The sequence below is a fragment of the Lepidochelys kempii genome, chromosome 19 (assembly GCF_965140265.1).
Source record: "Lepidochelys kempii isolate rLepKem1 chromosome 19, rLepKem1.hap2, whole genome shotgun sequence".
NCBI classification, from domain to species: Eukaryota; Metazoa; Chordata; order Testudines; family Cheloniidae; genus Lepidochelys; species Lepidochelys kempii.
In genome coordinates this window covers 18987643-19014610 of record NC_133274.1, presented here as the reverse complement: position 1 = coordinate 19014610, position 26968 = coordinate 18987643, and the positions used below count along the sequence as shown (strand labels likewise).

Here is a 26968-nt window from a genome sequence, read left to right as displayed (position 1 = left end):
AAGTTACTTTCACCCCGCCTCCTCATTCACTGCACTCTGATATTACCCAGTAATGTGCATCTTGTACTGCTCAGTACCCTTCTGAACAGTACAGGCTCATAGACAGTCTCATTTCATCAAAGGGAAATAATAACGCACCAGCCTTGTTATCCCAACTGGAGTTTCCCACACACACTAATCCAAACATAGTGTTTAAGTTAAAACACTAAGATAAATTTATTAACTACAGAAAGATAGTTTTAAATGATTGCAACTGATACATAAAAGTCAAGTCTGGTTACAAAAGAAAATAAAAGGGTAAAACGCAAGCTAATACCTAATGTAACAAGCTAAGTGAACTTAAAAACTTTGGGGTAAGGATAGCTCAGTAGTTTGAGCATTGGCCTGCTAAACCCAGAGTTGTGAGTTCAATCCTTAAGGGGGCCATATAGGGGTCTGGGGCAAAAATTGGGGATTGGTCCTACTTTGAGCAGAGGGTTGGACTAGATGACCTCCTGAGGTCCCTTCCAACCCTGATATTCTATGAAAAACAAAAGGTTTTGTCTTACCATATTCTGCAGAAAATTTCACAGGCTCAGTTTCCTTTCAGCCTGGGTTCAGTTTTTTGGGAGTCGATGTCATGAGCAGAGATAAAGGAGGAGAGAGGTAAATTGGAGGCCACAGTCTCTCATTCTTATACCACTCTCCCCTCTTTGAGGATTACCCACAGCTGGGGTGCAGGTGACAAGCAGTCTCTTGTTGACATAAGGTCTGGACTGTCTCCATGATGAAATGAAAATTTCTTGTTTATACCTTTCCCCTGCAGAATGGCACCTTAAGCTCTTTAACACCTCGCTGGGACCAGTGTATCCTTGTCACTGAAAAACTGGTCTGTGTGTGTTACCCAGAATTACAGCATATTTTTGTAACAATCATACAATAGAGTATTATAACTACACATATAGTGTTGCTATACATATTCCAACAGGATAATTATATTCAGCAGATTGACATTTCAAGTGATACCTCACAAGGCACGCTTTGTACCAAATTTATCATCGTCTTGTAAAAGTGGTGAACATAACAGTATAGACCATCACACACTCCTTCCAGCTTCTGCAACAAATGAGGCCAGGTCCAACAGTCTCCTTCCCAACACAACACTGATTCATTCTCTGAGCACCATCAATCTTGTGCACTGAAGGACGGAAGGGCAACTATGGAAAAAACAGTATGTGATCACATAATTAAAGACTGTATCATTATGTATATGCATAGACAACCTTAATTCTGGAATTCCTAACTATGGAGTGCTTAGCTTTGCAACCTCACTAATGTTCTTTTAAAGTACTTTTTTGTGTAATTATACTTACACATAACTTGTGCTTAATTTTCAAATGACTATGCTTTCTGCAACATCCTTGTGAGGTGGCTAAATATTACACCTGTTTAACAGATTGAGTGAGTTAGAGAGGTTAAGCGACATACTAACAGAGGGAGATAGTGTCGGATGGCACTAGTACTAATGAGGCCTTGCCCTCTAGTCCTGTGGTCAGACCACTACTTCCATAGTATCTTTCTTCTGAAGTAAATTTTGGGAACATGATGGATGTGTTAACTGGCAGCAAAGCTTTGAAATTTGATGTTGAAACAATTTTCTTTTAGTAAAAATACTAAACTACCCAAGAATTCATTCCTTCTTTAAATTTTTGAGTGGGTTACTTTGGCAATCTATGGTTGCTAAGATGCAAATTGCTACAGATGTCCTAGAACTGCTTGCACCATGATAAGTATCATGGCCACTCCTAAAGCAAAATAATAATGAGAAATCATTGTTTGCCATAGTTACAGTGTTTTAAATATGGGTGTGGCTTATGGCTGAGCACTTAAACAGATTTGGGGAAATGATGAAAGATCTATTTAGAGATTAATCTTCAAATGTGCTGGATCCTGGCAGCCCTTTAATAGTCAACATATGAAGTCAAGACATGCATTTGCAAAATATTTATTGATTCTTGTTGAAAATAAAATTGAGGGCAGCCTAAGGTAAATAAATACAGGTCACTCTTGGTGATTAATATGCTGTGGCTGTGTGAGGCTTTTTTTCTGGAAAGCTGTTTACCTATTGTGTTTTAATAGTCTGTGAAGAAGGTTAGCTACAAGAAAAGTTTAGCAGTGGCCTGTAGAGGGTGGTGGTGGTGGTTTTTAAAAATGCATTTAGAAGAGTATTGTAAACTTTATTTAGGGTAGATTTTTCCTCAGAAGGTGCAATTCTAGCAATTGTATAGATTTTCTGTGTATGTATAAAAGTACATGCAAACCACAGAGACATGGCTTGCTTGCATGAGTAGATATGTGTATAGCACATGTGCATAATTTAGTTTCGCAAGGCAGTGTTTAAGGACCCCATCATTGCATGTTGACTGAAAACAATTATACGCTGGTCATCCGATTTATTCAGCATAGTTGTAACTGGATTGTGAATTTAGAAAGTATGTTTTTGATCAAGGTGTAAATTCAGTTGTTACCAAAACAGGAAATCTCGCTGTCACTTACTATGTTATGTTTCTGTGATCAAGAGCATTCTATCAGGTAGCTAAAATGAAAATGTTGTAAGAGTAGATCATTTTATGTTTGTGATCTACTTCTGTTCTCTCTAGATTAGTTTGAAGGGATATTTGGGATGTGTTAGGCTCAAAATGTAATGTTTTGTTTAAAGAAAAAATATTTTACATAACTTAAGATGAAAATGGATTTGCTTTCACTTATTATGTTTTTGAAATTCCAGTGAAAACAAGATTTTCTATTTAAAATTTCCCAGCTGTGTTTGCAATCCAAACATTAGAGCACTGTATGAGTGGAAGAGAACTAAAAACAACAAAACTGACCAACATATTCTTTGTTCCAGCTAAGTGTACACTGGAAAGTATTTGTTGTGATAAGTGAATTGAAATTTTAAAATGATCACTTTAAAATACTGATCTTGTGATTCAATTTGTCCACCTAATGAAACCATTTGTTGATGTGATGCTATCCGGTAATGTGTCCACATGTCAAACTGCTCTTTAAGGTTTCCAAATAAAGTGATTGATTTTTGCTTACATTTACATATCTTCCATAATCTTCATTTCTCTTTGCACTAAACTATCTGCCAAAAATATCTAGCCTATGTTCCATCTTTTAACAATGTGACTAGTTTATTATAGGTATAATGAACTTCATCTTCAAATTACTTTGCTTTTCACAACATCCTTGTGAGGTAGCTATCTATTGTACCTGTGTAACAGACTGAGTTGAGTTAGAGAGGTTAAATGACTTGCTAACAGAGGTTGGTAGTGTCAGATGGGGTTAATAATCAGGAATTCTTGACCTGCAATCAGACCTCTGCTACAGTATATTTCATCTGAAGTTAATTCTTGGGACGTGATGGATATGTTAACTAGCAGTAAAGTTTTGAACCCTGACTTTTGTGCAGGGGACTGGACTAGATGACGTCTCAAGGTCCCTTCCAGTTCTATGATTCTATTATTTAAATAGCTTTCTTCTAGTAAAAAATTCTACAAAGGATTTCATTCTTTCTTTACATTTTTACACAAGTGTGCGAACTAAATGCTTTAATATTTGTAATCCATAATTCCATTATAGCCCTGTAGGGTTTTCAGCCTGGGTAATTTTCCTTTCCGAAATAAAATAGATGGTGCATATAACATGACTGCTATTTTAAGGAGCAATTAAGGAGATCAGAGTTTGCGTCTCAAACTTGATTCTTTATTCCTTGTCTGGGAATGCTATCAGGCAAGTCAGTGTAGCCCTTAGCTTCATTAGCTGTATGTTTTATTCAAACAACCTTTGTGCAACCTACGAGGGGTATTTAACTGGCTGTGGAGAGCTCGCTCTCCTCAGCTGGAGGTGTGCAGACTTTCAAAGAAGAAGAGCCATTTTTTTGTTTTTTATCTTTGACCAAAATATTTTGGGAGCAAAGCTACATGCAAAGCTACTTGTTGAATTAGAATTTATCAACTAATAATAATTGAACATATTAAAGTTATTACTACTCATCAATACTTTTAATGCGACTTCTGCCATTTGAATTTGAATATAAACAGGAGGGGGCAGGGGATTGGGGTGCAGGAGGGGGTGCGGGTGCAGGACGGGTTCTGACCTGGGGCAGGGGGTTGGGGTGCAGGAGGGGATGTGAAGTGCAGTCTCTGGCCGGGAGGCGCTTATCACAGGCGGCTCCCAGCCAGCAGGGCTCAGGCGAGCTGCATCCTGTGGCCCCATGCTGCTCCCAGAAGCGGCTGCCTACTGGCAAGTCTTTGAACGCCCCTTGTGGGGAGGGAGGAACAGCGGGTCTCTGTGCGCTGCCCGCCCCCGCAAGCACCGCCACTGCAGCTCCCATTGGCCGGTTACCAGCCAATGGGAGCTGTGAGGATGGGGGCAGTGCGCGGAGATGTGCCAGCAGCCACCGCTTCCGGGAGTGATGTGGGGCCAGAGCCCTGCTGCACTGCCGGCTGGAAGCCGCCTGTGGTAATCGCCTCCTGGCCAAAGCCTGCACTTCGTACCCCCTCAAAAAACAGCTGCCCGCAAGTGGCTCTGGAGCCACAGGTTGCCGACCCCAGTCCTAAGTGCTCAGGGAATTAAAGGTGGGTGGAGGGACTCTGTGTGTGGAAATTTTTAAATTATATTTTTAATAAAGCAAATTGAGTGGATTTATTCATGAATGGGGCTCAGGAACATTGTTACAGAGCACTTCTGTGCATGAAGAAGTGAAAGATTAGTGTGTGTTTTCCCCTGAGCTGACTTAGTCAATTGTACTACTTAAAAAAAAAAAAAAAGATCTTGGCATACGCAGCCTTTTGGTTTGTTTGTAGCTTGGTTTATTTCCTGCCTGGTGTCTGTTCTGTATAGATTAGTATACCGTGCTCATCACCACAGTATCTGAGTGCCTTCCACTAGTGCTAGGTGTTATGGTAATACACATTCTAAATAGTCACATTGCTTAGTTGTATTAACATGTGTCACATTTGTTCTTGGAGTGGAAGGTGATAAGATTTATGATGGTCCTTAGTTCCTCAGAGAATTCATTCCAGTCTTGAAACAGCCCTCAAGAAAGCTCTGCTATTGCCCTGGTATCTTTGTTCTTTTTTGTCTTTTAAAAATAATATTAGTCAAATTAATACATAACGTATTGTGGTTCTCCAGTTCGTACTAAATCATAAACAAGAGTTAAATTTACCTCCCAGCTGGGCGTCCAATGTTTTTTTTTTTCTCATCAGAGACATTCTTCCCGGACACATCTATGTAAGTGTAGGAAGGCACATTAAATAACACGTAATTTAATGCCCTCAAATTTTGTTAGCCCATTGAGCTGCTTTATGGTCTGGTTGTTTCATGTCCTTCATAATTGTCTGGGGCTGCCAAATAGCATTTTTCATGATCTTTGACTCAATCTGCATTGCTGGGCTACATGTTTATGGAATTTCTCATGTACTTAAATTTAAGAAACGAGTTGGAGTAAGAATCATAGAATATCAGGGTTGGAAGGGACCTCAGGAGGTCATCTAGTCCAACCCCCTGCTCAAAGCAGGACCAATCCCCAATTAAATCATCCCAGCCAGGGCTTTGTCAAGCCTGACCTTAAAAACTTCTAAGGAAGGAGATTCTACCACCTCCCTAGGTAACACATTCCAGTGTTTCACTACCCTCCTAGTGAAAAAGTTTTTCCTAATATCCAACCTAAACCTCCCCCACAGCAACTTGAGACCATTACTCCTTGTCCTGTCATCTTCTACCACTGAGAATAGTCTAGAACCATCCTCTTTGGAACCCCCTTTCAGGTAGTTGAAAGCAGCAATCAAATCCCCCCTCATTCTTCTCTTCTGCAGACTAAACAATCCCAGTTCCCTCAGCCTCTCCTCATAAGTCATGTATTCCAGACCCCTAATCATTTTTGTTGCCCTTCGCTGGACTCTCTCCAATTTTTCCACATCCTTCTTGTAGTGTGGGGCCCAAAACTGGACACGGTACTCGAGATGAGGCCTCACCAATGTTGAATAGAGGGGAACGATCACGTCCCTCGATCTGCTGGCTATGCCCCTACTTATACATCCCAAAATGCCACTGGCCTTCTTGGCAACAAGAGCACACTGTTGACTCATATCCAGCTTCTCGTCCACTGTTACCCCTAGGTCCTTTTCCGCAGAACTGCTGTCTAGCCATTCGGTCCCTAGTCTGTAGCGGTGCATTGGATTCTTCCAATGCCAAGCTGGTCGCCTGCCATATTTACTATTCTTTCGACACGTCGGGATGGTTTGTCCCTGTAACCTCAATAGGGATTCTTTGAAATACAGCCAGCTCTCCTGGACTCCTTTCCCCCTCATGTTATGAAGAATGGCGAATAATTCACTTCTCATAGGAAAGCTGCAGGCTGTTAGGTTTGTAGTGTCTCAGATTTTTTTCAGACAGTAGGAAGCTTTTCGTATTAGAATAAAGTTTAGGATGTAAAGACTTAAAGCTGCTGTGATAACTGCTGTTTACATATTACTCTTTTAGGTTAACCCTATATCCTAATATGACTTAATCATTTTTGTTTGTGCCATAATGTTGCAGGTAGATACTGTTTTCCTTCTTAACATAATGTGTAAACATAAGAAAACAAGATTGCCCTTACCAGTAGTGCTACTAATGTCTGCTCACTCATTCATGTCTCCTCCTAGCTTGTAACTTATTTTCATAAACCATTTTAAAATAATGCTTCATTCAGGTTAGGGGTTATTTTTATATTTAATGCTTAAGGGGAACTACAGTCTATTTCATTTTAAATGCTTTGAGAATTTAGATTATTTACTTTCAGGGGTTTCTTAATAAAAACCAGTGATTCAGCGAAGCTACACTTCAGCTGACCTGGATCATAGAATCATAGAAGATTAGGGCTGGAAGAGACCTCAGGAAGTCATCTTGTCCAACCCCCTGCTCACAGCAGGACCAACACCAACTAAATCATATTATATTGGCTATATTGCTCCAAAATACTGAAAAGCCATAAGCATTTCTTTGGTTATTTACCGGGCAGTGTACGAGATCTTATGAATATTGACAAATCTTTATAGATGTTCCTAAGGAATCAGAAATATTCCAGACTTACCAAGAGATGCATTTTACTTTGTGTTTTTCTGCCTTCAGAATAAAATGATTTTCATACTAGAACAGAACTAAAATTTCATGTGAAATAGTAAAACATAGATTCCATAACTTTGAAGTTTTAATAACAGATAAAGATCGACACAATTCCCCAAAAAAGCTATTGTGAAGAAAAGTTAATCTTCTGATAAAATCTAAAAATGCTAATTTAGAGGGCAGAGATGGCTTCTTTTAATATAAAAGGACTAATTTTAATTAAAAGACTTTTCTAGAACTCTTAAGGAGTCCTCTGCAATTATGGTTCTATTAAAAAACACTACCTTTTCTAGAGTTTCAGAGCAACAGCCGTGTTAGTCTGTATTCGCAAAAAGAAAAGGAGTACTTGTGGCACCTTAGAGACTAACCAATTTATTTGAGCATGAGCTTTCGTGAGCTACAGGTCACTTCATCGGATGCATACTGTGGAAACTGCAGAAGACATTATATATACACAGAGACCATGAAACAATACCTCCTTCCACCCCACTCTCCTGCTGGTAATAGCTTATCTAAAGTGATCATCAAGTTGGGCCATTTCCAGCACAAATCCAGGTTTTCTCACGCTCCCCCCCCCCCCCCCCCCACAAACTCACTCTCCTGCTGGTGATAGCTCATCCAAAGCGACCACTCTCCTTACAATGTGCATGATAATCAAGGTGGGCCATTTCCAGCATAAATCCAAGTTTAACCAGAACGTCAGGGGGGGAGGTCGAAAAAAACAAGGGGAAATAGGCTACCTTGCATAATGACTTAGCCACTCCCAGTCTCTATTTAAGCCTAAATTAATAGTATCCAATTTGCAAATGAATTCCAATTCAGCAGTTTCTCGCTGGAGTCTGGATTTGAAGTTTTTTTGTTTTAAGATAGCGACCTTCATGTCTGTGATTGCGTGACCAGAGAGACTGAAGTGTTCTCCGACTGGTTTATGAATGTTATAATTCTTGACATCTGATTTGTGTTCATTTATTCTTTTACGTAGAGACTGTCCAGTTTGACCAATGTACATGGCAGAGGGGCATTGCTGGCACATGATGGCATATATCACATTGGTGGATGTGCAGGTGAACGAGCCTCTGATAGTGTGGCTGATGTTATTAGGCCCTTTGATGGTGTCCCCTGAATAGATATGTGGGCACAGTTGGCAACGGGCTTTGTTGCAAGGATAAGTTCCTGGGTTAGTGGTTCTGTTGTGTGGTATGTGGTTGTTGGTGAGTATTTGCTTCAGGTTGCGGGGCTGTCTGTAGGCAAGGACTGGCCTGTCTCCCAAGATTTGTGAGAGTGTTGGGTCATCCTTTAGGATAGGTTGTAGATCCTTAATAATGCGTTGGAGGGGTTTTAGTTGGGGGCTGAAGGTGACGGCTAGTGGCGTTCTGTTATTTTCTTTGTTAGGCCTGTCCTGTAGTAGGTAACTTCTGGGAACTCTTCTGGCTCTATCAATCTGTTTCTTTACTTCTGCAGGTGGGTATTGTAGTTGTAAGAAAGCTTGACAGAGATCTTGTAGGTGTTTGTCTCTGTCTGAGGGGTTGGAGCAAATGCGGTTGTATCGCAGAGCTTGGCTGTAGACGATGGATCGTGTGGTGTGGTCAGGGTGAAAGCTGGAGGCATGCAGGTAGGAATAGCGGTCAGTAGGTTTCCGGTATAGGGTGGTGTTTATGTGACCATTGTTTATTAGCACTGTAGTGTCCAGGAAGTGGATCTCTTGTGTGGACTGGACCAGGCTGAGGTTGGTGGTGGGATGGAAATTGTTGAAATCATGGTGGAATTCCTCAAGGGCTTCTTTTCCATGGGTCCAGATGATGAAGATGTCATCAATATAGCGCAAGTAGAGTAGGGGCTTTAGGGGACGAGAGCTGAGGAAGCGTTGTTCTAAATCAGCCATAAAAATGTTGGCATACTGTGGGGCCATGCGGGTACCCATAGCAGTGCCGCTGATCTGAAGGTATACATTGTCCCCAAATGTGAAGTAGTTATGGGTAAGGACAAAGTCACAAAGTTCAGCCACCAGGTTAGCCGTGACATTATCGGGGATAGTGTTCTTGACGGCTTGTAGTCCATCTTTGTGTGGAATGTTGGTGTAGAGGGCTTCTACATCCATAGCGGCCAAGATGGTGTTATCAGAAAGATCACTGATGGATTGTAGTTTCCTCAGGAAGTCAGTGGTGTCTCGAAGGTAGCTGGGAGTGCTGGTAGCGTAGGGCCTGAGGAGGGAGTCTACATAGCCAGACAATCCTGCTGTCAGGGTGCCAATGCCTGAGATGATGGGGCGCCCAGGATTTCCAGGTTTATGGATCTTGGATAGTAGATAGAATATCCCAGGTCGGGGTTCCAGGGGTGTGTCTGTGCGGATTTGAACCCCGACCTGGGATATTCTATCTACTACCCAAGATCCATAAACCTGGAAATCCTGGGCGCCCCATCATCAAGCTTTCTTACAACTACAATACCCACCTGCAGAAGTAAAGAAACAGATTGATAGAGCCAGAAGAGTTCCCAGAAGTTACCTACTACAGGACAGGCCTAACAAAGAAAATAACAGAACGCCACTAGCCGTCACCTTCAGCCCCCAACTAAAACCCCTCCAACGCATTATTAAGGATCTACAACCTATCCTAAAGGATGACCCAACACTCTCACAAATCTTGGGAGACAGGCCAGTCCTTGCCTACAGACAGCCCCGCAACCTGAAGCAAATACTCACCAACAACCACATACCACACAACAGAACCACTAACCCAGGAACTTATCCTTGCAACAAAGCCCGTTGCCAACTGTGCCCACATATCTATTCAGGGGACACCATCACAGGGCCTAATAACATCAGCCACACTATCAGAGGCTCGTTCATCTGCACATCCACCAATGTGATATATGCCATCATGTGCCAGCAATGCCCCTCTGCCATGTACATTGGTCAAACTGGACAGTCTCTACGTAAAAGAATAAATGGACACAAATCAGATGTCAAGAATTATAACATTCATAAACCAGTCGGAGAACACTTCAATCTCTCTGGTCACGCGATCACAGACATGAAGGTCGCTATCTTAAAACAAAAAAACTTCAAATCCAGACTCCAGCGAGAAACTGCTGAATTGGAATTCATTTGCAAATTGGATACTATTAATTTAGGCTTAAATAGAGACTTGGAGTGGCTAAGTCATTATGCAAGGTAGCCTGTTTCCTCTTGTTTTTTCCTACCCCCCCCCCCCCCCCCGATGTTCTGGTTTAACTTGGATTTTAACTTGAAGAGTGGTCAGTTTGGATGAGCTATTACCAGCAGGAGAGTGAGTTTGTGTGTGTATGGGGGTGGGGGGGATGTGAGAACCTGGATTTATGCAGGAAATAGCCCAGCTTAATTGTCATGCACATTGTGTAAAGAGTTATCACTTTGGATGGGCTATCACCAGCAGGAGAGTGAATTTGTGTGGGGGGGTGGAGGGTGAGAAAACCTGGATTTGTGCTGGAAATCACTTTAGATAAGCTATTACCAGCAGGACAGTGGGGTGGGAATAGGTATTGTTTCATATTCTCTGTGTATATATAAAGCCTGCTGCAGTTTCCACGATATGCATCTGAAGAAGTGAGCTGTAGCTCACGAAAGCTTATGCTCTAATAAATTGGTTAGTCTCTAAGGTGCCACAAGTCCTCCTTTTCTTTTTACCTATTTAAGTGGTTCTACTTCCTGATTCCACAAAAAAGTTACAGGACAATATATGTTGGGGCGGAAACATGTAAACCTCCTTGTGGTATTTGTACAATAGATTCAGTGCAATCATCAACCTTCTGGGATCTAACAATTTAATGATTTAACAATGATTTAACTACCTCCTTGTCTACACTACCACTTACAGTGCTGAAACTTCCCTTGCTCAGGGATGTGAAAAAACACCCCTGAGCGATGCAAGTTTCAGCGCTGTAAATTGGCAGTGTAGACAGTGCTACAATGCTGGTAACTATTCCCTTCACGGAGGTGGGTTTTTTTACAGCGCTGGGCGACCTCTCTCCCAGCTCTGGAGCCACGAAAACACAGCCATGTTTAAAGCTCTGCCGCAGCAGCGCTTCAACATCGGCTGTGTAGACATACCCTTATTCAAACTTGTTCCTTTGCTTTACGGTGTGAGAGTGGTGAATTGAAAAATACACCAATCCAGAGGTGAATTTTTGGGTCTAGCCTACTCCACTGCATCCTTTAGTGTCAAACTAAATTGAAAGCAGTTTGCATAGACCTTGTTTGAATAGTTTCCATTAGCTTTTTCTCATCATGACAGTACAATTTTTGACTGAATTTGCTGCTGACAAAAGGTATTGGATTGACAGTCCTGGAGGGTGAGGGCCTCCAATACTGTGTAGACATAGTGAGGCTGTAACAGTGCAATCTCGCTAAGTAAGCTGCCTCAACCCTGTCCTGAAGGGTCCAGCTCTTTTTAGGATAAGAGAGGAAGTTGAGTGTCCTTGGCCTCTTATCTCAAAATGCCAATTAGGCTAGACTAGCTCAATTATATTTACTTTTTTTCTGTTAACTATAACATAGATAGCACTAGACAGTTTTTTCTGTAGTCAGCATTGTCACTGTAAAACTGGGCATATTCATTCTGCAAAAAGGAGATGTGATAGAGTAATGTGTACAAATACTGTAAACGGACTTTAGAGGTAGAGTTTGCTAAGAAATGGCTTAAAAGGCTTCAGTGTTTTACAGTTTATTTTAAGTTTTCCTGGTTACTTTATTTGTAGTCTATCATCTTGACAGCATTTTCCCCCTAGGGAGCCCTTTTCCATTTGGCAAATAGGATTTTTTATCCCCCTGTGTTTTAATAGGAAATTTTGTCCCTCTGTATTAATGTGGAAAATTTTCATTTTAACAGCTTCAGATTCTGTTTGTGCCTAGTATCTACAGCCCACTGCACACCAGTATTGCCTGGGTTGTAGGAAGCAGCAGCCTTCACTCTACATTTATTTGCTTTAGATTGTTTGTTTTAAAGGCAGACCCTTTAAGGTTCCTTTACTGCATTAAGTTTCTGTCTTTTTTTCCCCTTTGTTGGTTTATGGTATTAAAAAGGCACTTGTGGGAATATTGAATTTTTATATTAATAGTGTTTCTAGTAGATCTTTTGAGTATAGTACAAAGTGAATGTGAACAGAATTTTTCTTATTGACATTGTAGATGGTCCAGAAGGCCACAAATGCTTGAATAATTTGCTAGATTCTGTGCTATATTATCACTGCTCAAAGACATGCTAATCTAGTAGGCGCTGTATGTATTGTACAATAGTCATCGTATGGAGAGAAGGAAATTAAACACCTAGAGCAAAAGTGACAGTAATAAAACAGATCCAATGCATCATAAAGAAATCAGTGGAGTTTGTATAGTATCCCTAAAATGTGTGGTTTTCTGTAAACTAAAAATTAGGGGGCAGTAGCTATTTCACAGAAGCAGCTTTTGATATCAACTATAAATAAATAAGTCACTTTCCAATTCTTTTCTTTTTTACAATGTCTTAAAACTTTGTATACAAACCTATGGATCGCAATTGGACTTAATTTTAAATAACTACAGTTTCTTTTTTGTTTTGTGGTCCCCATATGGAGTCTTTAACTCCGTGTTATGACTACTGCATTAGTGTGTCTATGCACAGTGACAGTATGGCACAGAATCATTGTTACAGTAGTAAAACTAGCACTCGCTTTTTGGATCTTCCACAATGTCAGTGTAAGACAACCTGGTAACAATACAGTACGTAATACTAATTTAGTGTTCTTGTCCTCATCTCCCTCTGCTGTATTTTTTAATTCAGTGAAACCCGAAGGGAAATCAAATACAGAATCTAAATACAGAAAAGTGATCTTGGGGATCTTCCACATCTCATTGTACCTAGATACTGCAGAGTCTCTGAACACCGAGCAATCTGCAATACCGTACATTTTGAAGTGTTGAAGTATATTTTAAGGCATAATCTTGCATTGGTTGGATGATGCACTAGGTGACCTAACAGAGCTGTCTGCTGTCTAATGTCTAATTTCATACGCCTATAGGGTAGAGAAATGGGGCAGATCATCATGAAATGTCTCTTTTTCCATCGTAGCTTAGAACCTTAGCATTATTTTAACCCCTTCATTCCAGAATTAACTGCTACCACATGCAGAAACAATATATTAGTGGCCCTTGGGTGGATAAGGGATTGAAATAAATGTGTTAAATATTGTACATTTTAAAACCTCAAGGTGTATCATCGTGAAATATTTCATTATAGTTTTCTATTCAGTATCTTTAATTTCATTATTTAAAATTGTATAGAATCTGAAAAGTATACATTCAAGCAAATACAGTTTGAGGGAAAAAAGTATCTTTTCACTGATATTTTAATTATTTGTTGGTATTCATATCACAGTATCTTTAACTTTAATCATTTGCAATTTGAGAGACGTACTTAGTTCCAGCTGAAATTTTAAAGACTCAAAGCCAAAGCAGATGGTTCCGGAAAAGGAGTATTTGCTACTAATATCAATCTGGGTTTCTGAGGGAATTATCTACATCCTCACTGAGGTTTAACATTCCAAACTTGCCTGTTTAAGATTTTTAAAATAGGATTTAATGCAACATGACTCCTTTTTACTTGTCAATACTTTTAACACAGGTTTGGCATGGAGATACAGTGTCAGAATTTTGCTATAGGAACAGAAGCCAGAGAAATTGATATATGAAATGTTATAGTCCATGCTTCTTGCTTTTTGTGTCTTTTATTTTGAAGTTTAGGAGAATGATTTTTCAGTAAATTGAACAAACTAAAGAAATGATGTGTAAAGCATCTGTCTTTTTGGAATATTTTTTTTTATTATTTTTTAATAATACTGACTCTAGCAAACAACTACTTGCCCGCAATGATAATAAAATAGCTTAAATTAATTAATAAAATTACAAATCAGGTTTAAATAAAATATCAGCACTAAAACTTTATTAATTTGATTCAGATTTCAGTGGGTCTCTGTCATTCTATTTTGTAGCTGATGAAAATTGCTATTTATTTTTAGTAGAATCTTGTTTCTTGAAGACAGTTCAGCAGTTAAACACTGAACTGTTTTATTAAAGGACGCAAGTTATTTTTCACAATTAAAAAAGAAATGTACTGTTTCACAAGTCTTATTCAGAATCTTGAAACTCCAGACTGCCTCCTGTCATTCAGTGGCTTGCTGTAGGTTTTTGAATTATTCATGTTTTGTATACAGGTTTATATTCCTGGGTACCAGTTACTTTCCTCTTGCTGTGACTTCATGTTTTTTACAAGGTTGGCCATCATTTGGAAGTTTTGAAGACCCAAGTATGTGGACTAAAGGAAAGAGTACAACAGTTCAGACTATGTAGGGGACCTAAGGATGCTTGGGCGTGTGTTTGGTAAAATATGATTGTACTGGTTTTAAAGATTATCTAGCGGAAAGTGTGTAGATACACTAATCAAAGCATGGTTACCTTAATTTTTCATGAGTTAAAAAATCTGCTTTTTAAATTAGTTTGTAATAAAAATTAGAATTCATTTTCTCTAACTTTTTAACAACTTTCTGCCAGCCAAGGCGTGTGTTTGCTAAATAATATGGCATATGCCACCCACCTTGTGTCCTTACAAAAGGTGAATAAAACATTAAACAGACACTCTAAACTAAAAAGCTATGTTGCTTAGAGAACTCCTAGTCCTCTATCCAACTGCACTATAGTTATCCCAATATCTGTAAGGCATGCTTTCTCTTCTGCTGGTTGTGTTCTGTCTGCTTCTCTGTAACTCTAGCTGCAACTTGGATTGCTCTCTATAGGATGTCCTCCGTATAAATGGCTATTCATTGTAGCAAATGTTTCACACTCTCCTTTCCTCTGGGAAACAGTCTTGGCTCAAGTTCAGTTGTCACCTGGACGAGAAGTTTCTCCATTTTGATTTTGGTGTTGTGAAGGTTCCTCCCCCACTCTGAACTCTAGGGTACAGATGTGGGGACCTGCATGAAAAACCTCCTAAGCTTATCTTTACCAGCTTAGGTCAAAACTTCCCCAAGGTACAAAATATTCCACCCGTTGTCCTTGGACTGGCCGCTACCACCACCAAACTAATACTGGTTACTGGGGAAGAGCTGTTTGGACGCATCCTTCCCCCCAAAATACTTCCCAAAACCTTGCACCCCACTTCCTGGACAAGGTTTGGTAAAAAGCCTCACCAATTTGCCTAGGTGACTACAGACCCAGACCCTTGGATCTTAAGAACAATGAACAATCCTCCCAACACTTGCACTCCCCTTTTCCTGGGAAATGTTGGATAAAAAGCCTCACCGATTTGCATAGGTGACCACAGACCCAAACCCTTGGATCTGAGAACAATGAAAAAAGCATTCAGTTTCTTACAAGAAGACTTTTAATAAAAATAGAAGTAAATAGAAATGAAGAAATCCCCCCTGTAAAATCAGGATGGTAGATATTTTACAGGGTAATTAGATTCAAAAACATAGAGAACCCCTCTAGGCAAAACCTTAAGTTACAAAAAAGATACACAGACAGAAATAGTTATTCTATTCAGCACAATTCTTTTCTCAGCCATTTTAAGAAATCATAATCTAACACATACCTAGCTAGATTACTTACTAAAAGTTCTAAAAAGAAAAGGAGTACTTGTGGCACCTTAGAGACTAACCAATTTATTTGAGCATGAGCTTTCGTGAGCTACAGCTCACTTCATCGGATGCATACCGTGGAAACTGCAGCAGACTTTATATATACACAGAGAATATGAAACAATACCTCCTCCCACCCCACTGTCCTGCTGGTAATAGCTTATCTAAAGTGATCATCAGGTGGGCCATTTCCAGCACAAGCTATTACCAGCAGGACAGTGGGGTGGGAGGAGGTATTGTTTCATATTCTCTGTGTATATATAAAGTCTGCTGCAGTTTCCACGGTATGCATCCGATGAAGTGAGCTGTAGCTCACGAAAGCTTATGCTCAAATAAATTGGTTAGTCTCTAAGGTGCCACAAGTCCTCCTTTTCTTTTTGCGAATACAGACTAACACGGCTGTTACTCTGAAACCTGTCATTATAAAAGTTCTAAGACTCCATTCCTGGTCTATCCCTGGCAGAAAACAGCATACAGACAGACACAGACCCTTTGTTTCTCTCCCTCCTCCCAGCTTTTGAAAGTATCTCGTCTCCTCATTGGTCATTTTGGTCAGGTGCCAGCGAGGTTACCTTTAGCTTCTTAACCCTTTACAGGTGAGAGGAGCTTTCCCCTGGCCAGGAGGGATTTCAAAGGGGTTTACCCTTCCCTTTATATTTATGACAGGTGTAATAAATGGTTTGATTTGGAGAAGCTTTCTGCAGGGCCGGTGCAAGGAGGTTTCACGCCCTAGACGAAACTTCCACCTTGCGCTGCCCCCCCCGCCCTCCCTGCGGCAGCTCCCCGCCGCCCCCTCCCCTAGGCCTGGGGAGCCCCCCGCCCCAGCTCCCCGCCCCAGCTCACCTCTGCTCCGCCTGCTCCCGGAGCACGCCGCCGCTTCCACCACCTCCCAGGCTTGCGGCGCCAATCAGCTGTTCGGCGCGCAAGCCTGGGAGGGAGAGAAGCAGAGTGGGGCGGGGCTCAGGGGAGGAGGCGGAGCCGAGGTGAGCTGGGGCAGGGAGCGGTTCCCCTGTGTGCTGCCCCCCCCGCCCCCGTTGCTTGCTGCAGGTGGCCCTCCCTTTGCCCCCCTGCCCCAGCTCACCTCCGCTCCACCACCGCCCCCAACCACTTGGCGCCCTAGGCGATCGCCGAGTTCGCCTAGTGATTGCACTGGTCCTGGCTTTCTGCATTCGTGGTAGCAAGATGTCCTATTTGTTTGAGAAGGAGGATCTTCTGATTGTAATTGTAACTCTGTTTATAAACTAGATGTGAGTTTGGCTTAAGTTGTTCAAAGCTAATTCCAGTGTTTGTGAGAACAAATTTGCCCTTTTGATTCATTTGAAAAAAAAATTATAAATCCAGATCAGAAAACTAAGGTAGTTTTCACTCTTGCTTTCTATGCAAAACCAAACTGAATAAAAAAACGTTGTGGAAGCATTAGGTCAAAATGTCAGATAGGATTTGAATCAAAATTTTATTTATAAAGTAATCATCTTCTTTTTTGTTTCAGCTTTAAACTTTCACAGAATTTACTCTGTAGTTCTGAAACTATTTCAAGAATCTTTAAATTCCACAATTTTTCTTTTTAGTCTTTATTTATTAAAAGGAGTAAATTACAAAAATTTAATTAAAAAGGAAATTAACTTTTTATATGTAAAATGAGGCTATGAATTTAAACAGACAAACCACAAATTCAGACTACTGCCCACTCCTTCATCTGCTGTGCAGTATATACAGAGTAAATTTTTTAGAAGTGTCTGTCACTTAAGAGTCTTAATCTCAGTGAAAGACGATGCTTAAGAGCCTAAGTGCCTAAAGTAACTTTTGAAAATGGGACTTTTAAGCCCTTTTGAAAATTTTGGCCACAGTGTATAAGATCACCCTTGTTACAGACCCTGCAGTGCTTCCCACTGATTTGGGAACAGAAACCTTTTGTGCGTTTTGCTCCTGTGTCAATATGAAATTGTACGTGCCACACAAGATCTCCTGCCAGTGCTCAGAGACTGTGATGCTTTTCAATAACCAGCATGAGTTAAGGACCAGAGTGGTTATAAGTAGATCTGAGCAAAAAATTTTCAGCGAATAGTAAATTCACAGATAAATGCATTTTTCAGGTTACTGAAACAAAAATGGGGAAAAAAACAAAAAAGTCAAGTGGTTTGTTTTGGCCATTTCAAAATTAAACCTTTTGTCTTTTTGTTTTGAAAGTGTTTTGCTTTGAAGTTTAGCTAATTAAAAAGGTGTGTGTGTGTGTGTGTGTATATGTGTGTGTGTGTGTGTACACAATAATCCTCCCACCCACAACCCCAAAATGGAGAACTGAGAAATTTCAGGACAAACAGGTTTTGTTTGACCCAAAGTGATTTTTTTTTTTTTGAGAAAATTTTTAAAAAATTAGTTTTGGTTTGAACTGAACTGGATTTTTGGGCTCAGTTTGAATATATTGTATACGGTCATACCTCTCAACCTATTTATTTTTAATTGGGATGATTTCATTATATGGAAGGTACTCAGATACCACAGTGATGGGCAAAATATAAGAACCTAAATGGTGAGAGAACAGCTGCTATATGATATGAATATAGGGCCAATCCTGTTTCCATTGAAGCCCATGGCAATGTGACAGGATCAGAGTCTAACACAGTCAGTAAATTATGCACATTGCTGTTGTTCATGTATTCCTAACTTATTATGTATTCTTTCAGTGCTTTTTGTGGTTGCTTTTACCTAGCTGTAAAATGGTTTTGTACCTCTTTTGTGTGCTATATGTGTCTTTTTGTGGGGAAGACTGATTTCTAGGGAGGGTATGAAATTGTTTATAACTTAGTGTACATCGTGGGAGAAGTGTCTTACTCCATTGAATGCATATTGAAGGTAAATCAGTTCTTGAAACACTCATTGATTTCAGCGTTGTGAGCAGAGTTTGGCTGATGGGTTTTACGTCAGTGGTTTGGAGATAAAGAGGTGATCGAAGAGAAATTAAACTTTAAACTGTAATAGTTCATATTCAAAGTTGGCTGTCACTATTTAACCACTTACATTTTGCGTCCTGTTGGTACTGTTTATTGACATAAGTCTAGTGGATTTTATTTTTTTAAATGCCAAAAAGCCAGCAAATGAAAAAAACACTGGGGAAGTAATGTTTTTATTTAATTTTTTTGAGTAGCAGACAATAGGAAATCAGTAAAACAATTCTGAAAGTAGTCTCCTTCAGAATGCTCACTTTTCTGTGGTAATTCCAGTGGGTCTTGACTCTTGCTTGTTGCCGTCGGCCCTTAATACAGATAGCATTTAGTACTAAAAGCTTTACTTTCTTTGAAATTAACTTTTTCTTTCAAAATAAAAGGTCAGACTACTCTTTCTTAAGTGTGTAATTTAAACAGTAATTGCTAATAATCAGTCTTGCTTGTAGAAACATTTAGTTGTGAGTCTTGTCCTGATTTTTTGTGTGACAGTTATGTAAATGTCCTAAATTAAAACAGGTTAGATTTTATCATTCTGTTTACTGACATTGTAGCCTGCAGTTGATCACTTAAATTAACTCTGGTAATCCTAAAGTGTTTTTTACAATCACAGCACACGTGTATGATTGAAATGTTTAATATATTGGCTTCTATAGTGAGTATGTTACAAGGGAAATGCAGTAGAAATGTGCCACGTGCGTTTAACCCCCCCCCCCCCCACCACCACCATTGTTTATGTCTTTGGGGCTTACTGATAAATCTTTGTTATAGAAAACCTCCATATGTGAGTTTGGTCTCTTATTTTAGAGATGGCAACATGACTTTAGAAAGCTTGAGAGCAGAAAATATAGAAATGAATATTCTCTGATAGCCTAAATGATAAGCACTTCACAAAGTATATAAAGCTATGAACACCTTTTTTAACAGGCTTTGAAGACTGCAGATGAAGACACCCATTCTAATCATTTAAGAATATTTAAAAATTAATACTCATGGAAGAGGCACAAGACTTACCAGAACAACCAGTAAGTATATTTGTAAAATATTATAAATTATTGGAAAATAAATCAGTAGTCTAAAAAAAGTCAATTGTGATTATTCTAAAGGATAACAGGAAATATGTCTTACATTTATTGTTTCTAGAAGTGGGGATCATTCTTGCTGTTGGTAAAATATATTGTCCATTAGCCTCACTGGGGTTATACAAACTACAGTAATAAAACAAGTAAATAGGTACATTTGAAGTTTTTAATATCTTAGATTAAAATCATGGATAATAAATATTTGCTTTGTTCAGAACCTGTACAATGAAATATATGGTTTCAAACCATATATAGAAATTGAAAAATTACTACTTAAGATAGCACTTGTAAAATAGTTACTGTAAACTCTACGCTCTTTAATTTCTTCTGGTACCCTGGAGAGCTTAGAGAAGTTCCCTATTCCTTAGTACATTGTGAGCAGCTGTTGCAGGAGAGCAGTATTGTCCCCTTTAATTTAGTTTAATTTAATTTAATTTAACTGTGTCTGTAGGTAAGACGTATGGTTGGAGTGATATATGTTTTTAAATCCTGTTTGCTGCATCCTAAATCCAAAGTTCTGCTAATAAAGATTTTAGGGTGAATAACTAATTTTTAAATACTGTAACAAAAACAAGAAATTTTAATTTTTACTATTTATATTTACAGTTTCAAAATTACTGAGGTGCGTCTTATCACTGATCATGCTCTTCTTGATAGAAAATTTGTCAACAAAGTTCTTAAAGATATTTGAAATGTTAGTGCATATTTGTTTTTTAAATTACTTAGATGGAATGTTGTTGTCAGTTCTGGAAGAGAAAATGTGAATGCAGGATAATAGTCAGCATATTTGATATAAAGTCCTACATCTAACTTTAAAGTAAATGCAACAGTGTAATAATTAAACACATTACTTTACAGACAAAAAATGAGTGACAATGTTATATTTAGAATTCAGTCAAGCTTGATGCAAACAAAATGAGAAAACATTACTTCATTTTTATGGTAGGCTGTGGCTACTTTTTATACTGAAGTTATCAAATGTACTAGAAAACATGGGGATATTTTGGGGAGGAATGTAGATTTAATAATCTTGGCATAGGAAATATTTTGGGGATGTTCAGACTGAAGAACTGCATCTCTTCCAGTTAACTAGTCTGAAAAATCTAGTTAATATTTTTCAGAGTAACAGCCGTGTTAGTCTGTATTCGCAAAAAGAAAAGGAGTACTTGTGGCATCTTAGAGACTAACCAATTTATTTGAGCATGAGCTTTCGTGAGCTACAGCTCACTTCATCAGATGCATGCCGTGGAAACTGCAGCAGACTTTATATATACACAGAGAATATGAAAAATTACCTCCTCCCACCCCATTGTCCAGCTGGTAATAGCTTATCTAAAGTGATCATCAGGTGGGCCATTTCCAGCACAAATCCAGGTTTTCTCACCCTCCACCCCCCTCACACAAATTCACTCTCCTGCTGGTGATAGCCCATCCAAAGTGACAACTCTTTACACAATGTGCATGATAATAAAGTTGGGCCATTTCCTGCACAAATCCAGGTTCTCTCACCCCCTCACCCCCCTCCCAAAAACCACACACACAAACTCACTAACTTGCTGGTAATAGCTCATCTAAAGTGACCATTCTCCCTACAATGTGCATAATTAAGGTGGGCCATTTCCAGCACAAATCCAGGTTTTCTCACATCCCCCCCACCCACATACACACACAAACTCACTCTCCTGCTGGTAATAGCTCATCCAAACTGACCACTCTCCAAGTTTAAATCCAAGTTAAACCAGAACATCTGGGGGGGGGGGGTGTAGGAAAAAACAAGAGGAAATAGGCTACCTTGCATAATGACTTAGCCACTCCCAGTCTCTATTTAAGCCTAAATTAATAGTATCCAATTTGCAAATGAATTCCAATTCAGCAGTTTCTCGCTGGAGTCTGGATTTGAAGTTTTTTTGTTTTAAGATAGCGACCTTCATGTCTGTGATTGCGTGACCAGAGAGATTGAAGTGTTCTCCGACTGGTTTATGAATGTTATAATTCTTGACATCTGATTTGTGTCCATTTATTCTTTTACGTAGAGACTGTCCAGTTTGACCAATGTACATGGCAGAGGGGCATTGCTGGCACATGATACCCCCCCCCCCAGATGTTCTGGTTTAACTTGGATTTAAACTTGGAGAGTGGTCAGTTTGGATGAGCTATTACCAGCAGGAGAGTGAGTTTGTGTGTGTATGGGGTTGGGGGGGATGTGAGAAAACCTGGATTTGTGCTGGAAATGGCCCACCTTAATTATGCACATTGTAGGGAGAATGGTCACTTTGGATGAGCTATTACCAGCAGGATAGTGAGTTTGTGTGTGTGGTTTTTGGGAGGGGGGTGAGGGGGTGAGAGAACCTGGATTTGTGCAGGAAATGGCCCAACTTTATTATCATGCACATTGTGTAAAGAGTTGTCACTTTGGATGGGCTATCACCATCAGGAGAGTGAATTTGTGTGGGGGGGTGGAGGGTGAGAAAATCTGGATTTGTGCTGGAAATGGCCCACCTGATGATCACTTTAGATAAGCTATTACCAGCTGGACAATGGGGTGGGAGGAGGTAATTTTTCATATTCTCTGTGTATATATAAAGTCTGCTGCAGTTTCCACGGCATGCATCTGATGAAGTGAGCTATAGCTCACGAAAGCTCATGCTCAAATAAATTGGTTAGTCTCTAAGGTGCCACAAGTACTCCTTTTCTTTTTAGTTAATATTTTGTAACTCTTTATGTATCACAAGAATAGATAAACTGACATGGGGACATTCAGTGAAAGGCAGGAAATTTAAAACTAATCAAAGAAATACTCTCCTATACTATACCATCATGTGCCAGCAATGCCCCTCTGCTATATACATCGGCCAAACTGGACAGTCCCTACATAAACAGATATATGGACACACATCAGATATTAGGAATGGCAATACACAAAAACCTGTAGGAGAACATTTCAATCTCCCTGGACACACACTAGCAGATTTAAAGGTAGCCATCCTGCAGCAAAAAAACTTCAGGACCAGACTTCAAAGAGAAACTGCTGAGCTTCAGTTCATTTGCAAATTTGACACCATCCGCTCAGGATTAAACAGACTGTGACTGGCTCGCCAACTCCAAAGCAGTTTCTCCTTCCTTGGTGTTCACACCTCAACTGCTAGAAGAGGGCCTCATCCTCCCTGATTGAACTAACCTCGTTATCCCTAGCCTGATTCTTGCTTGCATATTTATACCTACCTGCCTCTGGAAATTTCCACTACATGCATCCGACAAAGTGGGTATTCACCCACGAAAGCTTATGCTCCAATAAATCTGTTAGTCTATAAGGTGCCACAGGACTCTTTGCCACTCTCCTATACTAAACACATATGAGTGGGGGGAGGGATAGCTCAGTGATTTGAGCATTGGCCTGCTAAACCAGGGTTGTGAGTTCAATCCTTGAGGGAGCTATTTAGAGATCTGGGGCAAAAATTGGGGATTGGTCCTGCTTTGAGCAAGGGGTTGTACTAGATGACCTCCTGTGGTCCCTTCCAACCCTGATGTTCTATGAAAACTGCTGCAAGAAGATTCCATTAAGATTCAGAGCTCTGTATGATTCAAAGAAGATCAGACATTTATATAGGTCATGAAAACATCCATAATAGCATCCATAGGTAAGGAAAACATAGGTCTGTGATTACTCATGCTTCAGTTATAAGCCAGCCTCTGACAGGAGTTAGGAGGAAACTTACTCTATGGACAGGTTATTCCAAAACTACCCACTATGAATTTCCTTGCAATTTCCTCTTAGTCTCCTACCACTGTCAGAGATGGAACAGTGGAATAGATTGACCACTGCACTGATGGTCAATACTGATTTGTATTGCCTGTAAATATTTGTTTGTCACCTGTACATAGTAAAGAAGGGAACTAATGAATGTAGCTAACATTATTTTTCACAGAGAGAGCATTGTTGAAACCTATTGTTTACATTTAAAAATAAGGAAAGGAATGAATTAATCCTTGCAAAATGCTACTAGCTCATCAGCACTTGATTGATATTTTATGTATCTGGATTCCCAGTTTTTCCCCCCTTTGATTAATTACGGCAACAGTTACTTTGAAAATCTAATCTATTACAAAACTACTGATTACTAGTACAAAAGATAATCTGTTACATATTATTGACTACTTATGTGATATGTGTTTCCAAAATATTTGGAAGAATGGGGAAAAAGGAGTAATTCCAGACAATTTATTATTTCTTATTTCAGTAAGTATTATTCAAATACGGAATAACTGTAATGTCTGCTTGAACTTTACATGAATTGCTTTTTATAAATGACAGGTTTCAGAGTAACAGCCGTGTTAGTCTGTATTCGCAAAAAGAAAAGGAGGACTTGTGGCACCTTAGAGACTAACCAATTTATCTGAGCATAAGCTTTCGTGAGCTACAGCTCACTTCATCGGATGCATACTGTGGAAACTGCAGAAGTCCTTATATACACAGAGACCATGAAACAATACCTCCTCCCACCCCACTCTCCTGCTGGTAATAGCTTATCTAAAGTGATCACTCTCCTTACAATGTGTATGATAATCAACTTGGGCCATTTCCAGCACAAATCCAGGTTTTCTCACACACCCCCCCTTTTTTTTTCTCCAAAAACCACACACACAAACTCACTCTCCTGCTGGTAGTAGCTTATCCAAAGTGACCACTCTCCTTACAATGTGTATGAAAATCAAGGTGGGCCATTTCCAGCACAAATCCAGGTTTTCTCACCCCCCCCCTTTTTTTCCCCAAAAACCACACACACAAACTCACTCTCTTGCTGGTAATAGCTTATCCAAAGTGACCACTCTCCTTACAATGTCTATGAAAATCAAGGTGGGCCATTTCCAGCACAAATCCAGGTTTTCTCACCTGAGAAAGATTAAGAGAATTTAAATGGCTTGTTTGAGAAGTACTGCAAGATCTGGGGACTGGAAGCTGAGTTATAAAAATTCAAAATTGAAAACAATTGGGGGGAGGGTTATCTCAGTGGTTTGAGCATTGGCCTGCTAAACCCAAGAGTTGCGTTCAATCCTTGAGGGGGCCATTTAGGAATCTGGGGCAAAAACTGGGGATTGGTCCTGCTTTGAGCAGAGGGTTGGACTAGATGATCTCCTGAGGTCCCTTCCAACCCTGATATTCTATGATAGAATCCCAATCCATTTTGGACCAGAAGTGACTGACCAAATCTTTGTTTAAATTGATCCCCCTAGAATAGTACATCATGCTACCATTAGACTACTGAGCCATCCACAAATGCAGTATTAAATACTAGTTTAATTTCTCTTTCTCAAAAATGCAAGTTGGGACTTCCGATTTGCTACTGTTGTGAACAAAGAAATGATTTAAACTTCTTGCCTCAAGCATTATTTAGCTAGGGAGAGGGTAAGGGATCCTAGTTCATGGCAGCTGAGCACTGGGTGCAGTCTGAGTGCTAGATCTGTTCAGAATAGGATTGTTTTAGAATTAATGAAGTTCCTTGGGTTACAAAGAAAGGTCCCTATCAAACCTTGGGAGTTCAGTATCCCAGTGCAAAAAAGTGGGCGGGGAGTGGCTGGGGCAGGAGGGAGACAGGGAAAAAGCAACCTTGCAAACAAATTCTGGGGTAGCAGTAGCTGTTTAAATGAGAGAACCTACAGGTTTCACTATTTAACTCCAGGACTCAACCACAAGGCTACTTGAATTCAAACAACTACTAATAGTAACTGTGTTGCAAACAATGATTAGCTTCTAACTGCAGCCTGTCACTTGTGTACAGAGATTGTCAAGGACAGATCTCACTCATGGTGTCTTTGAACATTTTCATCTTTGCAGGTGAAAAAGGCCAAGATGCAGGAATCTGGAGAACAAAATTTAAGGTGTGTAGTACTGATTTTGATGTTAGTTTTCACCAATTGTCAGGTTCTTGTTTTCATTGTATGCTTCAGTTGAGAAAGCAGGTTGCTTTGTGCATTTTTCACAAGACATGGGCTTTTATCATTCATCTTCATTTATATTCTTTGAGACACTATGAGCTTTTATAAGAATGCTAAATCTTGCCAAAAGCATTTTCTGTGAATGACTGCATAGAATTCAAATAGCATCAACTTACATCTTGCTTTTAATGTTGCGTTGTAGTGCTCTATTTAATACATTCCCTGGAGCAGTCAGGTGAGACAACCATTCACTGTGTAAGGAATTCTCTGATTGATAGGATCTTTTATTTTGGAATTAATTCAATGGTACATAATTTTTACTTAGTAGCTCTTTTTAAGTACATCTTTTACTTTGATAATATTAATCACTATTACTACATTTAGAGAGAAGCGTGCTATGCATATCAAATTGTATGAGAAAATGAGTGGGACAGCATTGTCTTTTCTGATTGTTTTTCTGTCTTTAATTGGATTGTCGTGACCCATGAGTCTCAAACCTGGGTCTGCACGATTTCCAGGAGCAGCCATACTCCAGCCCTCCATTTGGCAGTCTGCTGATGCTTGCCTGCCTGGGACCAGAGAAGACCAGCTCCAGTTTGAGGCTTTGCTGGTTGGTCCTACTTAAGCCAGCAGTAGGAACAGGAAGCTGTCCAAACAACTGGGCTCCATCCCATTCTGGACTGCGTGCCTTGTGCTTCCTGCTCCTGCTGCTTGATTTCGTGGCATCTGATTTGTGGTTCTGACCTCTCAGTGTCCTGATCCGGCCTGACTCTGGTTCCTGATTTGTTGTTCTGAGCCCCAGTTTGTCTCCTGGCAGAGGTGAAAGTAAGCCGGTATGGTCCAGTATGGTATACTGGCAAGAGCCGGTAAACAGCCGACTGTACCGACAGGGAGCAGCTTCCCTAGGCCGACAGTTTAAAAGGGCCCTGGGCTCCTGGCAGCAGCCGGAGCCCCAGGCCCTTTAAATCGCCGCCAGAGCCCTGCTGCTGGAGCCCTGGGGTAGCGGCAGCGGCTGGGAGCCCTCCAGCTCCGGCAGCGATTTAAAGGGTCTGGGGATTTAAAGGCCTCGGCCCTTTCTTCCGAGGCCTCACCCCACCTTGCTCAGGACCCCGGCCCTCCGTACCGGTAAGTCCTTAGCGTTACTTTAACCCCTAGCTCCTGGTATCCTGACCCAGCTGACTCCTAAACCCTATCTTGTGACTGTGGACT

General features: G+C 40.1%; 1 protein-coding gene across 4 annotated transcripts in view; it reads left to right on the top strand.

Moving 5' to 3' along the window:
- EYA3 (EYA transcriptional coactivator and phosphatase 3) overlaps positions 1-26968 on the top strand; it is a 140109-nt gene that overhangs the window by 38305 nt on the left and 74836 nt on the right. For 2 of the 4 annotated variants that reach the window (XM_073317485.1, XM_073317489.1), the window contains exons 2-3: positions 19671-19768; positions 25659-25702. In XM_073317485.1, the coding sequence (XP_073173586.1) occupies positions 19736-19768; positions 25659-25702 (77 nt within the window). In that variant the 5' untranslated portion in view covers positions 19671-19735. Of the gene's footprint in view, positions 1-702; positions 1211-14407; positions 14546-19670; positions 19769-25658; positions 25703-26968 lie in introns of those variants that run through there. The other 2 variants (XM_073317486.1, XM_073317488.1) reach the window with 2 other exon arrangements.